This window comes from Heteronotia binoei, chromosome 4 (assembly GCF_032191835.1).
Source record: "Heteronotia binoei isolate CCM8104 ecotype False Entrance Well chromosome 4, APGP_CSIRO_Hbin_v1, whole genome shotgun sequence".
In the NCBI taxonomy this organism is placed as follows: domain Eukaryota; kingdom Metazoa; phylum Chordata; class Lepidosauria; order Squamata; family Gekkonidae; genus Heteronotia; species Heteronotia binoei.
The window spans coordinates 39,156,484-39,173,078 of NC_083226.1; the positions used below are offsets into that span (position 1 = coordinate 39,156,484).

Here is a 16,595-nt window from a genome sequence, read left to right on the forward strand (position 1 = left end):
CGGACCCTTCAACTTTCTACCTGATCATGTACACTTCAGATCATGTTCCTAGAGAGATGCTGTACCTCTATTAAATGGACTGACGTTTCAGAGCCAAATGGCTCTCATGGGGGTGGCTTACATTAGAAAGGCCCAATACAGAATAGCTGCTATCGCTCAGTAATTGCAGAAACAGTCACGTAGAAGAGAGTTGGAAAGAATAATATATTACATATTCAAGTCATACTCATCTTAATTTGCACATTAACAATCTATGGGAAACTAATTTTATATGTAGCAAGTGACATCCACCATAAATACTCCCCATCAGCCATTAATAGGAAAACAGTGCCAAATGTCACTTACTGACAGTGGGCATGGCATGAGGCTCTCTTCTGACTACTCTGCTGTTGTTCCATAATTTCCCTAATAAAATTCTATTGTTGTTTCATAATTTGCCCAACAAAGTAAATGTTAATATAGCATAACACATTTTAATGTCACACAGACTGTAATTCAGCATCTTCCTTCTCCATATTTTTAAATGAAACTGAAACACTCCACTCCAAGAATAAACTGCAATCTTAAAAAAGCAAACAACCAAAAAATAGACTTGGTACATTATATTTATTTATATTTAAATATAAAAGCACAAGCCAAGCAAACCCAAGCACTTCTAAGACAATTCAAACACTGAACGTATGCATGGCCCAGAGAAACTAGTGGGACTTTGGAGGTCTTAAGGTTGAATTGATTGTATCTTGTGTTTAAAATGTTAATTTTAAATTTATACCCCCTCCCCCACCTAAATACTCATTCCAACTCATAAATGAATGGCTGTTAGTGACTTGAGTGGAACTTTGAGTTAGGTTTTGAACCAGGTCTATTAAGTTAAATCTAGTCACGGTTGATAAAACCTAACATGCAAAATCATAAAGGTTTTCAAGCTAGATTAATCAGTTCAGTGCCTTATAACTACTCTGTAGACAACATATTCGACATATGCAAATACAAAAGTACTTGGACTGATGTACAAACACAGAAGGCCAGTTTCTCTGTACCTAATTTGCCTCCCACTGTCCCTGTTATTTCTAAGCTGCAACATCTGTGGTTATCTATGAATTGTAGCATTTCTTCTTTTGTTGGTATTTCTGTATTTTTAAAAAATGTGCATGTGCGTGTACACCTGGAAGTCATGGCAACCTCTGGTGGCTGACCCCTACAGGGGGCGTGGAGGATATTCAGAGAGGTGACTGCATAAAGCCTGCCCCTGCCTCCTGGCTCTAGTACTCTAAGGAAGTCTCCCATCCAAGTACTTGCCAGAGCTGACCCTGCTTAGCTTCTGAGATCTGACAAGATCAGGCTTGCTTAAGGCTATCCAGGTTAGGGCTGAACTGTAGCATTTCATTTGGCACAACGGTATTCCAGAGAGTAACTGAATGAAGGACGACTTTTAACAATGCAGAAGCCGTTTTAACCGGTTCTACTCACCTGGCAAACATTTACTTATCAACGGTATATGCCAGAATTTCTTCCACTATAGCTCTACCAACAGGTTCTTGTTTTTCCAGTTTTGCACTAGTAGCTTTTAAACAACAGTCAAAGACCTGCCTGTGAATAACCTCTATTGTGGCAGTTCTAAACAGAGTGATACCCTTCTAAATCCATTGATTTCAAAGGGCTTGGAAGGGTATAACTGATTAGGACTGCACTATGTATTTCTTTTTCAGATCACCTCTGATTCTAATCAACAAACTGATCACTGCGAAGGAAATTTAGTTCCTAAGTGGTTTAATTAAAGGGCCCTTTCTTATAATTTTCAACAACGTCACATCTTTAACATGTATGTAAGAAATAGGCCGCTCTTATTTGATACCTCTGATCAGGGCTTTTTTGTAGAAAAAGCCCAGCAGGAACTCATCTGCATATTAGGCCAAACCCCCTGGAACCACCATTGTTTCACACAGGGCTTTTTTTCAGAAAAAGCCCAGCAGGAACTCATTTGCATATTAGGCCACATCCCTGACACCAAGCCAGCTGGAACTGTGTTCCTGCTCAAAAAACACCCTGCCTCTGATACTTCTGTGATACAATAACAAACATTTTTTCAAAAATAATTTAAATGGAACACAGTAACATTAGAAGACTAGACTGGACTCATCTCTCAAATATAATGCCATTATTCTTCTCAGATGATAGCTGATACACTTCCACTTACAGGATGAAGTTTCCATTAGTACTGTATCAGTTTTTGAAAGCATTATATAGCATATGAACTGCTCATATAGACCCTTCATTTCAAAATTTTGTTGAATGAGCTACCCAAAAATTCACTTTCAAAGTATATTCCAACAGTTTTATATAAATTTAACTTCTTAAGATTCAAAAAGGGCACATGTACATCTAGATCAAATCAAGCCTGCACTTGCCCTAGAAGCTAAAATGACTAAACTGAAGCTATTATTCTTTCGTCACATTATGAGCAAGACAAAAGTCACTGGGAAAAGTAATAATGTTAGGGGAAGTTGAAGACAGCAGGAAAAGAAGAAGACTCAACATGAGATGGATTGACTCACTGAAGGAAGCCACAGCCCATGGTTTGCAAGACCTGAGCAAGATTGTTAGCAATAAGATGTTTTGGATGCCATTAAGTCATAGGGTTTCCATAAGACAGAAGGAACTGACAGCACTCAGCACACACGTATCTGCAAATCTAACAAAAAGCAACCAATTTTCCTGACAGGCTAGGTATACATAATTTTTCTTTGCCTTTCCTTTGAATGGACAGAAAGTTTCACAGTCACTTTACATGTTAACTTTCTTTGACGTGGAAAACATTTCCATTTTACAAAGTGCATAAAACTTGACATGCAGTGATTCCATTCATGTACAACAATGACAATGCACACAGACATACAGGGAGGCTGTGCCCGGTTTCTCAGCATGCATACACTCGTCAAAACAATGAAGCTACACAATTCCATTCAAAACCAGCAACTCTTTACAATCCAAAGGCCTGATTAAGGAGAAACATTCAGCTCCCTACCTAAAAGGCACAGCTCAGGTATTTTAGACATTTACTCTCATCTGTCCTTTTGTTTGCTCCACATAGAGAGCATTCCAAAGCAGGTCTACTCAGAATCTTACCCAGGTCTATTCAATTGGGCTTAATCCCAGGAAACTGCTCTAAGGATTCCATAGCTAGGTTCCTTTCCCCCTGCCTGTGTCCCATTTGAAGGTCTATGACAAGTAATAAGCACCAAATATAAGACTACAGAAGTTAACTCAAATTGCTACATGCCAGCTAGTGCATATAGACGAGGCTCACAAATAAGGTCACAATCAGCCTTTGTCCAATAATAAAGCAAAAACCACTTAATCCAAAACAAACAGCTTGGCTGTCCACACTCCAAGGCCACCCAATCGCTCAGCCCAAACGCTCAGGGAGGGAGAGATGGGTACTGTTCATATGGGAAGGGACCACTTTGTTGGTCAGTTTGACACAGGGGACCACAGCAGTGATGATAGAAACCAGGAGGAACTGCTGGGAAGTGTGAATTGTCCATCAATTTTGCCCTAGTGCAGAGAGAACAGACCACAGGAAAAGTTACCTGGGTTGCACAGGCTCACAGAATGCCTTGAAAACCTCAAGAAGATGGCTGCCATTGGTCCCTTGAATAGTCCCAAAGATGACTGTGAAGGCCTGATGAGCTCTCCCTGTCCAATTAAGATAGAGATGGACAGTAACCGAGTAGTCTCTAGCCAGGGCTGAAAGAAAGAGATCGGCTGCTCAGCCCTGCTCAACCCAAAGCCTGAGACACCATAAGAACGTCTGGTTGGAGAAAAGAACTAGACCTGCAACGTGAGGGGTTTATTATTGTTTTTTTGCACTGTCACTTCCATCGGGTCCAACACCTAACAGAAGAAAGTCAGGATAGAAGATTTTAAAACCACCCGGGTTCGAAAGGGGTCACAGGAATGTGAATGTCTTACTAGTAGTCACTATGCTTCTCTTTTAAGGATGCCTGCCTCACACTACAAGAACTGTGGCATTAGACATTTCTTGAAAAGGAAACATTATTTAGAGTAGCAGCTTAAACTCAAGAACAAAGAAATTTCCTGCAGATTTGAAGGAAATGTGCCACTAGGGCTTGGCTGTATAAAAAAGCAGACTTAGAGGGAAACAAACAGAAAACAGCATTAAGTACAGGATGCCTCAGAATTTCGGAACTGACAGGCACACAATAGCAACCAAGTACTCTTTAGGGAGGCATTTCTCTTGCCATTGCTTTCAATCTGCAATGACACTACCAATGGGTATTTACAGATATTAGCCTGTGTCAGCTTTACTCCAGAATGCAGCTGTCACTACTGAGAAAAATGCTGCCTCCACTGAGAATCCAGTGGCCCCAATTACATTGGCTCAGCACACTGGACCTTATCATCAGTATTACAAGCCCCCTTTCTTCTGATCCAGCCCATGCAGTGCTATGGATGAGCTGATGGCCAACTCACAATCTGCCCTTATTTCTTATTTCCTGCTGACAGCAAAGATGGAGCTGGCAAAAAGGGGGAAACCCTCCCACCTTTCGATGGGTTTGGCAAAGTGTGGGATGTTCTTGTTGCTGGGAAAATTATGTACAACATTAAAAGCATAAGTAGAGCCACGCAGAAGCCTTTCTGCTTCTTTGGCTCCCATTTGCCATTATGCCAGATCTTAACAAATCTGCATCACTGCCCAACAAAAACAAGACAAAATACTTCTATTAAAGCTTTGCAACACCTGACCCCCAATTACCTCTGTGGTTAATTTATGAAACTTAAAGGTCTTGTCAGATTATGCCTTGTTTATCTAAGAACATAAGGATAGCTCTGCTGGAGCAGATCAATGGTCCATCTAGTCAAGCTTCCATTATGCCACCAAATGTTCTAGAATCTAGATGGCCCACAGACAGGGCACAGAAGTCAAATCCTCCCCGTGATGTCAGCATCTATCACACATTTTCTGCATGAATCTCTTCAGAGCTTTTTCTGAGCAGGAACACAATTCCAGCTGGCATGGCATCAAAGGGTGTGGCCTAATATGCAAACGAGTTCCTGCTGGACTTTTTTGGGTAGAATTTGAATCTGTCTAATCCACTGTCTGGAAGCAGGTCTCCCCCTCCCCCCACTTACTTCCAAGGAGACAGCTCTCCAGACAGTTCCAAGAGAACTGCAGGGAGGACCACAGAAGGACAAAATGTCCAGAGATGTCAGGCAAGCTAGAGGCCCACCAGCAGCCAATCCCCAAGGGCTACCAGCAGAGGAACAGAGCAACAAGGGTGGCAGAGGAGCAGCAAAACCCACCATTCCTCTTCTGCTGTGAGAGCCAGGCAAGTTTCTTTGGAGGGGTGGAGAAAGAAACAGGCTACAGTGACCTCCTTAGGCCAGCAGGGGCCAGAGGAAAAAACCAATAGGCTTCCCAGGGGGAAGGGCAGGGAAAACTGGATCCCAGGCAGGCTGCTACCCATTGGGTCTAGATTCACCACTTCCATAGGCCAACCCCAGGAGGGATGGGTGAGGCCGGAGTTGCCCCACACCCAGGTAGTGCTTAAAAGGGTACACCTTGGAAGAAACAGGGATGAAGAGCAGATCTCACTGATGGTAACCAAGGAGAGGTTACTGGCAGGAACAAGAGAGGGAAGAACCTGAGGAAAAGTCCTACTGAAGTAACCTTGGAGAAGAAGACAGCCCTTGACTTTACCCCAAAGCTTCAGTCTGACCATCCACATTTAAAATCATCTAGAACACTGGCCACAATCACATCCCACTGCACCTCCCTGTACATTGTTGTGAAAAAGTAATTATTTTGGTCTATCCCAAAAGCCTTTCATAGGGTGCCCCTGAATTCCCATATGTTGGGAACGTGAGGGCAAAGTCCCCTCTACCAATTTTTTAAGGTAATGCATAACTTTATATGCTTCTACTGTGCTCCCTATTAACCATAATTTTTCTAAAATAAAAAATGCCAAGCTTTTTAGCCTCTTCTTGTCAGGAAGGCATTCCAATCCCTTGATCATTTTGTTGCCCTTTCCTAGATCTCTGGCCCACACAACATGTATCATTTACAGATATAGTGCCAATTTTTGTCACTCTTTTGCAAGCACTTGTTGGCTGCTTATTTTACAAGTTTCCATTGATTTTACTTTTATGGAAGTCTACTTCATTGTCTTATTGTATTTATTGTTGCATTTGCCTTTTTAAAAGTCTGTAAAACAAATATGCTTTAATTTGGGTCTTTTGGGAGGGGGGGATGCTGCAAAAGTATTTAGCATTTCTGTTGAAATGTTTTCCTGCATATCACATATTTGAAGTTGCTCTATTTTCCTGAGAATGTGGATGGAGCTTCCTCAAACATTTGGCAGAAAGATGTAGCATATGTTGAGGTCTATAAAGGCATATTTTAATACAATATATTTTAAAAGTTGGACAGGTTCAGGAAATTTGTACCACAAGCATGCAGGCTTCCTGACAACTGTGCATTTAAGCAATAATTCACCATTACAGACACAGCCAAATGAAAAGGGTAAGAAGATGCCAAGAGTTAGCTGATACCTGTTTCAATGCAACATTTCAGAACTGAAAACATGTTATGAAAATGAAAAGATTTGTCCTAGCAAAAGAGATGCTGGAATTTATGGGAAAACTCTAAATCAGCACATGGGTTTGGGAAGTCAGTCACTACCACTCATTGCTACAAAGTTTTCAAGTGCAGGACTTTGCCTTTCTCTCTAAAAATAAATAGCTGTCACTCAATTTTATGGGTGAAAGGGGGAGACACTTTGAGGCACCATTCATACAATGCAGTCAACAAGCTCCCTGGCCCTGCTCAATGCAGCCACTGAGAATCAAGACAGTTTCCTGCATGCTTGCCTGCAGATGTGCAAGCATGGCATGACCCTGGGGAATTAAAGAGATTGAAAATGAAAATACAAAAGAAAATGACAGCAGAACATCAGATCATGCATCTGGCAAGTATTGTCCAGCTGGCACCCCCAAAGGCGAAAGGTTTGTGTTCCTAGTTGTAAAGGCTGCACAGCTTGACCTGGAAAATTTGCTTTTTCCCTCCTTCATTTCTAATTCTGGTAACATCTGCCTGATGAAGGGTGCTATAGAACCTGTAAGCTTGCACAATGTCTTGTGTCCACTGGTTTGGTCTGAATAAAAGGTATTGTGTGATTCGGTTTCTTTTTCTGGATTCTGCAAGGGTCATCACAGCTGTTTACAACTATTTTCTACTTTTTTTGACTTGCAGAAAATACTGTTCTGAGATGCAATAGTGCACGCCTATTCTAGCCAGGACAGGATCTGGCCAGAAATGTATTTTCTGTGCAAACAGAGGCTTGGTTCTGCCTAGATTTCCATGCACACATCAGGGGAGGGTGATTTCCACCAATCCCGCCTCTTCCACGGGACACCTCCTATTCCCCCTTCCCCACTATTCCTGGGTGTCCCCTGGATGTCCTCCATACCTCAGCAGCTGCAGGGGGGAGCTCATTTGAGCTGCCACAGGAAGAGAGAATCAATGAAAATTGCCCACGTATTTGCAGAACTTTAGGAAGGATCTAACCTAGAAACCAGCAGAAGAAAGCTAAAGAAACAAAGCAAACAAAATACAACCTTTTTAATGAATTCTCAAAGCAGAGGATCTAGAAGAGATCAGGCTATGACTACCCAAGCATAGAATATGCATAGAGCACTTTGCAGAATAGCAGGTTTCTACTATCAATCAGGGGAAGCAAGCATGGCTTACTTGAAATAGACTTAATCACTAGAGAGGTCCAGATGGGGCTTTGTACTCCTCTCAGTCTACTATATGTCAGATTAATTCTAACAATTTTACAATTTAAACCATTTTTAATCATTCAGTACTTTTGCATTACTTGCCTGTATGTCTTGAGTAGCTAATTGCTGTTTATTTATTGTGTTCTTATGATCAAGTAATTCACGTGTCTATTATTTGTGCCGCTCTAAGATCATTTTAATAAACTTCAGACTACTCCTCTCAGTCCACGTCCATAACCATCTGCCTGTCTTAACAGGTAAAACCAAATCCAGGGCATTTACCCATCACTCAGACACAGGGCAGATTTCCCCTCCCCTCCCCCCGCAAAAACCTGATAATTGGAAAAAAATTAAAATTTATCCATATTTACCCGTAAGCACTTACGTAAGATAGGTCCCTCTTGTGTTGGCACTCATCATGAGGTCCACTTTTTTTGTCGATGTTTCCAGGGTGCCAGTCAAGGAGATAGCGCTTGCATTGTTCACAAGAACATCTATCCCTGGTTATAAAACAATCCAGCATTTTTTTTTAAATCAACACTTAAAGACCACGTGCAGAAAAACAATCAAACTGTTTTGTTTGTTAGTTAGATTCTATTAATTATAAATATGCGCAACATATCCAGCAAAACCAAGGTCAGGTCCTACCTCCGTATGTCTGAACAGCCTTATTCACCGCTTCAGCTATTTGTTCTTCTTCTCTTACATTGACAATACATGGTAACGCCTTTCCTCCAGCTGCTTCAACTGGAAAACAGAAAATGAATTTATTTTCTCCATATATACTCCATCTGCTCCCCAATGAGAACACCAAGCAACTTGCCTCATTCTCCTCTGTTTTTATCCTCACAACAACCCTGTGAGGTAGGCTGGGCTGAGAGAGTGTAACTGGTCCAAAGTCACCCAGTGAAGTTCCATGGCAGAGTGAGGATCTGAACCTGGGTCTCCCACCCTGCCACGACACTACATAGCCAGGGGTCACAGCCACAAATATTACACAACTATTCCATCCAAACCCATGATAACTCAACAAAACTGTCAGGAAATTTCCAAAAAAAGACCAAAGGCTACATCCAACATGGATCATGATCCAAAAGGGATGTTAGCTTAAAAAGCCCTTATGGTGGGCTTGTAACTATATATATTTTTTGGCTTTCATTCTTATAAACACTACATACCTTGATAGCACTAAAATAAATTCAAAGAGAGTTCCTTCTCAGTAAAGCAGCCATGCCCTTGGTGAAAGTACCAACAGCCTTCCCTGCTCTATAATAATGTAAGTATAAGGATTACAGCTTCCATTACAGAACAAAAGCCTTACTAAACTACACACCCTGACAAAGATGGAGGCAAAGATCCAAAGAGCTGCTTTAGGTGCACACAAAGGTGAGAGAACATCCAGCAGGATTTTTGAGGGGCTTTGTTCCTTAACAGCCAACCTCCCACACTGCTTCACAAACTCCCCTCAGACACACTGTACTTGTATTCCTCAAACAACAGCCTCCTACACAGCATTCCCTGGAGCTTGCAGAACTAGTTACACAGCTGTCATGATATGGACCATAAAACATTCAAACATTAGAGATTAAGGGCTGCCAAAAGAGGCCTGGAGACAAATGTCCTGTCCCTTTAATAAAAGCCTAATACAGGGAAATGGGCTGTCGAAATCTTCCACAGCATGGAGGTATATAATCCACCCTGAGCTCACCGAAGGGATAGGGTGGAATAGAAATTAACATAAATACATAAACAAACAAGCATCCCAGAAGACCTCTATTAAAGGTTCAGGGCATTCTCCAGGCCAGTTGGCAACCCTAAGAAAGATTACCCTTCACTGTATATTACTGTACATATAACATGCTCATCTTGTAGTCTAATGGATGCAAGAACAGACAGCCATCCAGCTCCAAAACTGGGTCTTTATAGTTTTAGCCTACATTCTGGAGCCTCTTATAAACCTCATCTATACAGCCATGCCTAGATCCAGTTTCAGTTGAGAGAACACTCTCTTTAACTGCCAACATTAACACTGTCAGGGAAGGGCAGGAAGCAGCCACACACACACACACATGCCCCCAATGATGCCTGGATCTCTGGCTTCCAATTTCCTTTGATTGGGAGGACATTTGAACAGCTTTAAAAATACATGTCTGTTGTTTTAAATGATGTAAGCTACCTTGAGCCTGTAAAAGAACAAGGGCGTCAGCTTGTGAACATGAAACCCAGGAGATTTTAAATCCACCAGTGGCTTGCCCAAACCACTCGCTCAGGCTTCCCTACCTTAAAAAGCTGTCATGAAAATAGAAACAAAATTATACAAGCCATTTTGGCCTCTCAGAGGAATGGCAGAACACATCTTGTGTTTGGAACCACTAGACCACCATACAAATACATTTAAACAGCTAAAGAACACTGCCTGCAGGTTTCCAGTCTAAAGCTTATGCCTTGCTCAGAGAGCAGAGCACAAAGCTGCCAAGAAGCATACTAAAATTGCCTTCCTTTCCATTGCAATAGCCTACGATGGGGCACAGAGACCTTACTGCATCCTGATGCAAGTAGAAGAGTGGAAATAGATGGTTGATAGATATGAACGGGTGGAAAGTAAGTCCAGGTAAATTAGCATCAGGAAAAGCTATGCAAGGATGAAGCCCCACATGATCTAGAAGTCAGGGCACCCTGGATGTCAGCAGCAGTTCCACTCATGTGCCTGTCATCCTTACTTTCTTCTGCAGCAGTGTAGATGGTTCCTGGGAGTGTACGATGTGGCACTCCTGTCTTGGCAGCTATCACAATGTTCGCCCCATCCCTGGCTGCCTTCAAGGCAATTGCTTTTCCAATGCCACGACTTGCACCCGTGATGAAAAGAGTGCATCCTCTCAACTTCCTAAGCAAACAAACACAATTGGGAATGAGGAGAGAATGTTGTTAACCAGTAGGAAAGTTAACTGAGCTGCTCTCTATCTAAAAACCGTCTGAAATCTGAAAGTCAGTACTAAACATGTTCTTGAATACTGCAACTAGAAAACTCCAAACCTGAGTGCTTGGTTGGTAAGAGGGTTGCATACACTGCTGCTGCATATGTTGTATGCATTGCACAAGGGGTTTTGATTGCTCCACAAAAATTAAGATCACAATAGTATTGCATGTAAATCTGTAGTCCTGTCCAATCTTGCCCTCACACCATCCTTTTCTCAAATCAGTCTGTCACACCCCAGAATGCCACCAGAAATGACATTTCTGGACTCTTATCCCAACTGCAACATCTGCAGAGATTTACTCAAGACAAAAATTCCAGAAGGCTGGCCATGTTTGTCTGTTGTAGCAAAATTAAACAGAGTCCAGTGGCACCTTAAAGATCAATGAAATTAATTCCGGCATAAAATGGATGCATAACTATTACAGGTATAAAAGAAAACATAATCAAACTGTAACAGCCATGGATATACATGCATCCAGTGAAGGAACTCTGATTCATAAAAGCTTACACTGAAATACATTTTTAAGGTGCTAAGTACAAGATCACCAAAACACACATGATATGTCTCCACACCTGATCCTGAAAGGATATGGAAAAGCATCTGTTTTGAGCCTTTGCATAGCCCAGATCTTAGAAACACACTAACTTCAAGATCTCACGTTAATTTGGGTACAGCTGATGCATTCTTTACTACTGCCTTTGCTTTAATCATCCACAAATGAACTCCAGGGAACTTTCATCACTGAGCTATCTTTATAAGCAGAAGATGTAGTAAGTAGTATTCATCATGCTACTGCAGCAAGAGGTGCTTTTAAATCAGATAATGGAATCAAAAGATGTCAGAGTCAAGGACAAGTTACTACAAAGAAATCTGACATGCACTGGATAATGAGTTGAATCCAAAGATTCTGTTCCACTAAGTGAGACACTTTTAGGAAGTCTTTCACTTAATTGATGGATTTTTTGGGGATCCAATCCAATGACTTTAATGTAACAACAGGTAAAGGTAAAGGAAGTCCCCTGTGCAAGCACCAGTCGTTTTCGACTCTGGGGTGATGTTGCTTTCACAACGTTTTCATGGCAGACTTTTTACAAGTGGTTTGCCATTGCCTTCCCCAGTCATCTACATTCCCCCCCCCCCCCGCCCCAGCAAGCTGGGTACTCATTTTACTGACCTTGGAAGGATGGAAGGCTGAGTCAACCTGGAGCCGGCTACCTGAACCAGCTTCCGCTGGGATCGAACTCAAGTCGTGAGCAGAGGGCTCCGACTGCAGCACTGCAGTTTTACCACTCTATGCCACAGAGCTCGTAACAACAACAACCCCAAAAAAGGAAGCTGCATTAAGGCTTGTTGTTTATAGCATGAATAGGCTAATTTAGTCCTACGTGATTTACTTTTTTAAAAAAGGAAAAATAAGAATCGAAGTGGCTCGGTGATGTGCGTTACAGTTCACAAGATAACAGCACAAACTTGCTGTTCTAAGGATGCACTCTCACTTAAAAACAGGAAGCATCTCAAGGAATGTAAGCAGACCAAGGTCTGCACAGTCAGGCATTCTTTGCAGGAACCCTCGTAGGCACCTAGTAGGCGATCCACCAAAAGCCAGCAAAGCAGAGTCCACCTTATCTATCTGATGAAGTGTTATCAAATGAAGTGTGCAAGCACATGAAAGCTTATACCTAGAATTAAACTTGATTGGTCTTAAAGCTCCCACTGGATTCAAATTTTCATTCTATTGCTTCAGACCAACACAGCTACCCACATGAATTTATCTACTCCTCATTTATAGTAGTTGTCACCTGATCCCTGTAATGACCCCTCTCTCTTTTTTCCAATCCCCCCCAGATGCTTTGTAAATTTCCTTCTCCCCTCTGGTAGTCCAGGATTTAAGAAAACCTATAGCATACCATCTGAGTTTTTACAATTTTAGCTAATTTGTATGTTGCTATTTTTATGTATTTTAACTATGTTGTAAAGAGCCCAGAGCCTGGCCTGAGATGGGACGATTAATTAAGCGTAATAAATAACAATAATAATTCAGTTCTTTACTTATGCTCATTTCCTCCAGCTCAAACCAGATTGGAGCCACCAGGTTTGCAAAACCTTGGATACACCAGATTTCTGCCAATTCATTTTATTGGCCATATTCAGAAGCCCTGTACAGATGACCCATCCACAAGCTAACTCGCCACATAGGGAGGGGCAGTGGGTACAAGCACACTGCCCCCACTTATGTGCCATCACCAAGTCATCCACGCAGTGTCAACGTACAGAGGAAGTGCTTGCTTGCATGCCCACATTGTATGATCAGCAGCAATCAGAAATCAGTGCCACTGACCACAGGGTGGGGGGCGTATTCCTGGGCCATTTCTACAAGGGTTTGCATTGGGCAACACACTTGTTCCTGCTTTCCCTCTCTGCACGATGAATCAATAAGTGGACGGGTCATCTGCGCAAGGCTAGATACACTCTAAAACAGGGGTGTCAAACTCAATTGTTATGAGGGCCAGATCTGACATAAATGAGACCTTGTTGGGCCAGGCCATGTCAGGCCAGGCCATGCCTATTTAAGGTTGGGTAACAGAGATGTAAAGTTTATAAAGGACACAGACAAACACAATTAAAGATTTTTTTAAAAAAAACCCAACAACCTTAAAACATGCTTAAAACATTAGCACGTTGATCTTAAAGGCGCTTTCTCTGTATTTCTCCCATGGGATACAGGGAACTGGGCAATGGAAGCTTTGGCTCTTTCCTTCTTTCACCAGGTGACCAGAAGGGGGAGGAACTGCAGCCAATAGAAGGAAGAGAGGCTTGGCTCAGTAGCTCTGCTGTGCGACTGAGAGCCTGGCAAAGTAAGCTCTCTCTCCTCCTCCTCCTTCCTCCCCAAGGGAGGAGCCTCAGTCAATGGAGAAAATTAGCTCCTGTGCAGTTGAGCAAGACTTGCAAAGCAAGCTGAGATGCAGAAGGAAGCAAGAGAGAGGGAGAAGGAAGCAGTTTACATCCAGTTGCTTGGGGGCCTGATAGGAGCCCTCTGGGGGCCTGATTTGGCCTCCAGGCTGCATGTTTGACACCACTGCTCTAAAATAAAATCATGCTCCAGAGCACCCTAAATCTGAGAGTGAATGGAGGGGGCACATAGGTGCAATCCAAAGTGGGGTATCACAGAAACACAGAGCTGGAAGGGACCTCCAGGGCCATCTAATCCAGCCCCACTAGAAGAAGTAATAGCGTAGCCATAGAGGAGAGGGAAGAACAAGGCAGACATCCAGGAGTAACTAAACAGCAAGCAGGAGCAAAGATAGCCAGCTTTGGTGTCATCTGGAGTAAAGTCCTCCTCTAGTGCAGTGGTTTCCCAAGGGAATGGAAGGGCCTCCTCTGGAGTAAGCTAAGGGAGGCAGGGGCTAGGATGTGATTTGAGATGAATAAAAGGCTCAAGCAAGAGAAAGGTGGGTTGGGATTGGTTGACAGTAGCCAGAAAGGTCTGAGGTTTCAGTGATCTAGCAGGATCAGATCCTCCTTAGGACCAGGGAGATGGTGTTTCTGGTCAGAATTACGGCAGGCTGAATTACCTGCAAAAGTGCTGATTTTTGCTACCTCCTGGCTTGAAGTAAGTATGCAGCGGCCAAGGGCAGCTGCTAGAAAATCTGGGAGCACTCTTGTGATGTTGGTTGAAATGGTGTAGTGACCAGGGTTCCCTTGAAGCTGAGTTCCCAGATTTTTACCCTCCAGCTCACACATTTTTGTCTTAGGCAGGAGGGGTGACCCCAGAGCACACTAATTTATGCAGTAGCTCACAACTTTAACGTCAGTAGTCAGGGGTCGTTTTGTAGGAAAAAAAGGTGGTGGAGCTCATCCAGGGATTGTTATGCAGCTGCACCTACTATTCAATGGACAAGGTGGGAAGGAGGAGGTGGAACTGTCAGGAGGAGGAGGTAGAACTGTTAATTGTTATATTGATTTGTGATTTTATTATTCATGTTGTGCTCTGCTCTGAGCCCTTATGGGGAACAGGCGGAATATAAATAAACAGATTAATAATAATAATAATAATAATGGTTCAGGAGCTGCACTCCTGTGAGCTCCCACTGAATCCAAGGCCTGCCAGTAGCTCAGAGTAGACTTTTTGCTCACAATACTCTGCAGCTTACAAGGAACACTGGCAGTGACTGAACTTTTGGCTGGACTGTGGTCATGGATTAAGCTTGGGAGTTTGCCTTTGTGTTTGCCTTACACAAGTAAAGCAGATCCTCAGCAATTCCCTGCTGTTGGGTGGTTTGCGGTGAAGCTGGTAGAAGATGGCAGGGAAGTAGCCCTGGGGGGGGGGGGGTAAGGGCCATGCCCCATGATCAGCAGGATTCAGAAATGAATACAAAACAATCAATCTCTTATTGCACAAAGATGTACTATCAAGTCAGAGAACACTGACTACAGGTCACTTGCAACTGTAGGGCACTTTGCACCACCACCACTTAAGCTTACTTTACTTGTGCACTTCTCCCCCTTAAGTATGTGACTGTTTCTGCTACCACACAAAATCTAGTCTGTTCTTTGAACTATGTGCCCTAAGGAAAGAGTCACTGCAGGCGTTATAGTTCAGTGCATTCCGTTTACAATGTGCATATTTGTGATGGGCAAAAAGCTGACAGCAAGGATCATATTCTGTTGCCCCTTTTCTTATGCAGATGTTAAGTGTACATTCGGTAACTTACAATCCATTTGCTTTGCGTGTTTAAATAAAACAAATACTAGGTTAAGCTGGCACACTGACGCTCAGCAAGTTTCATGGCAAGGGGGAGTGGGGGAGAGAATCTCTGGTCCCGCACACGAACCGCTATCCCCCTCTCCCGCCAAAGTTTGCATTCCGGAGCTGCCATTCTGCCACCTAGTCCTCCGTGTGAACGAGGCTTAAGGCCGCCTGCCCAAGGATCAGGATGTTAAATGGGGGGATCCTGCTGCTCCCTCCGATGGGCCAAAGAAGGGGTGCGTGCAAAGAGCGAGGTGGGGGCAGATCAGCCGAGCGCGCCGCTTACCCTGTGTTGGGCAGCATGGTCATGTCCGAAGGGGCGGGGAAGGAGGTCCGAAGGAGGCAAGGGGGAACCTCCGGGTAGGCAGGCAGGCAGCGGGGCCCAGGCCCGGCCGGGACGGTGTCTCGAAGCCTTACAAGGCCGCTCAGATTCCAACACCTCGCTTGGAATCCCGCTCTGGGGCAAAGGGCTCAACAATCGCAGCGCGTCAGCAGAACCTCCACTGAGCCCCGCCCTTGGAGGGACCCGGGAACCAATGGGAAGCTCGCTTCAGCCTAAGCTCCTCGAAGCCCCGCCCCCGTCCGAGCCCAGAGAAGCCGAAGAGATCGGAGCTGGGATTTGGAGTCTTTGGATCCGCGCCGGACAAAAGTCGCCGTCCTCGGCCGAGCTGCTCCTCTCTCTGTCGCTCCGCGTCCATAGCAACCGCCAGAGCACTGTTGGGAAACCCGCCGTTTCCTAGCCACGTAACTCGGGGAAGTTTCTGCCCTTTCGCTTTCCCCGCTGCGAGGGGTGGGACGGAGAGGCCCGACGGGCGGAGCTGCCGGTGAAACGGAATCGTTCGGACTGCAAGGAAGGCCGGTTGAAACTGGGGCGAAGCTTTAGGGAAAAAAGACGCTGGGCACAGGGGAAGTGCCGGTGGTACAGTTCTGGACCCCCTCGAAACGTACTAATGAAGTATAGGTTTCCATCGAGCTTTTATATTTTTTTAAGCAGCTGGCAATCTGAATAAAAATCCACAAGGCTATTTACATATTTGTAACAAGAAGAATTGCAGATTTATACCCCC

The 16,595-nt window shown here is 43.7% G+C and overlaps 1 protein-coding gene across 1 annotated transcript in view; it reads right to left on the bottom strand.

Annotated features, from left to right (window-relative positions):
- The window catches only part of HSDL2 (hydroxysteroid dehydrogenase like 2), a 29,754-nt gene extending 13,750 nt beyond the window's left edge, over positions 1-16,004 (bottom strand). Inside the window, exons 1-4 of the mRNA XM_060237153.1 lie at positions 15,815-16,004; positions 10,524-10,687; positions 8,452-8,550; positions 8,189-8,303 (exon numbers count right to left, since the gene is read on the bottom strand). Coding sequence (XP_060093136.1) covers positions 8,189-8,303; positions 8,452-8,550; positions 10,524-10,687; positions 15,815-15,837 — 401 coding nt within the window. The 5' untranslated portion in view covers positions 15,838-16,004. The remainder of the gene's footprint in view (positions 1-8,188; positions 8,304-8,451; positions 8,551-10,523; positions 10,688-15,814) is intronic.
- Positions 16,005-16,595: the final 591 nt, after the last annotated feature.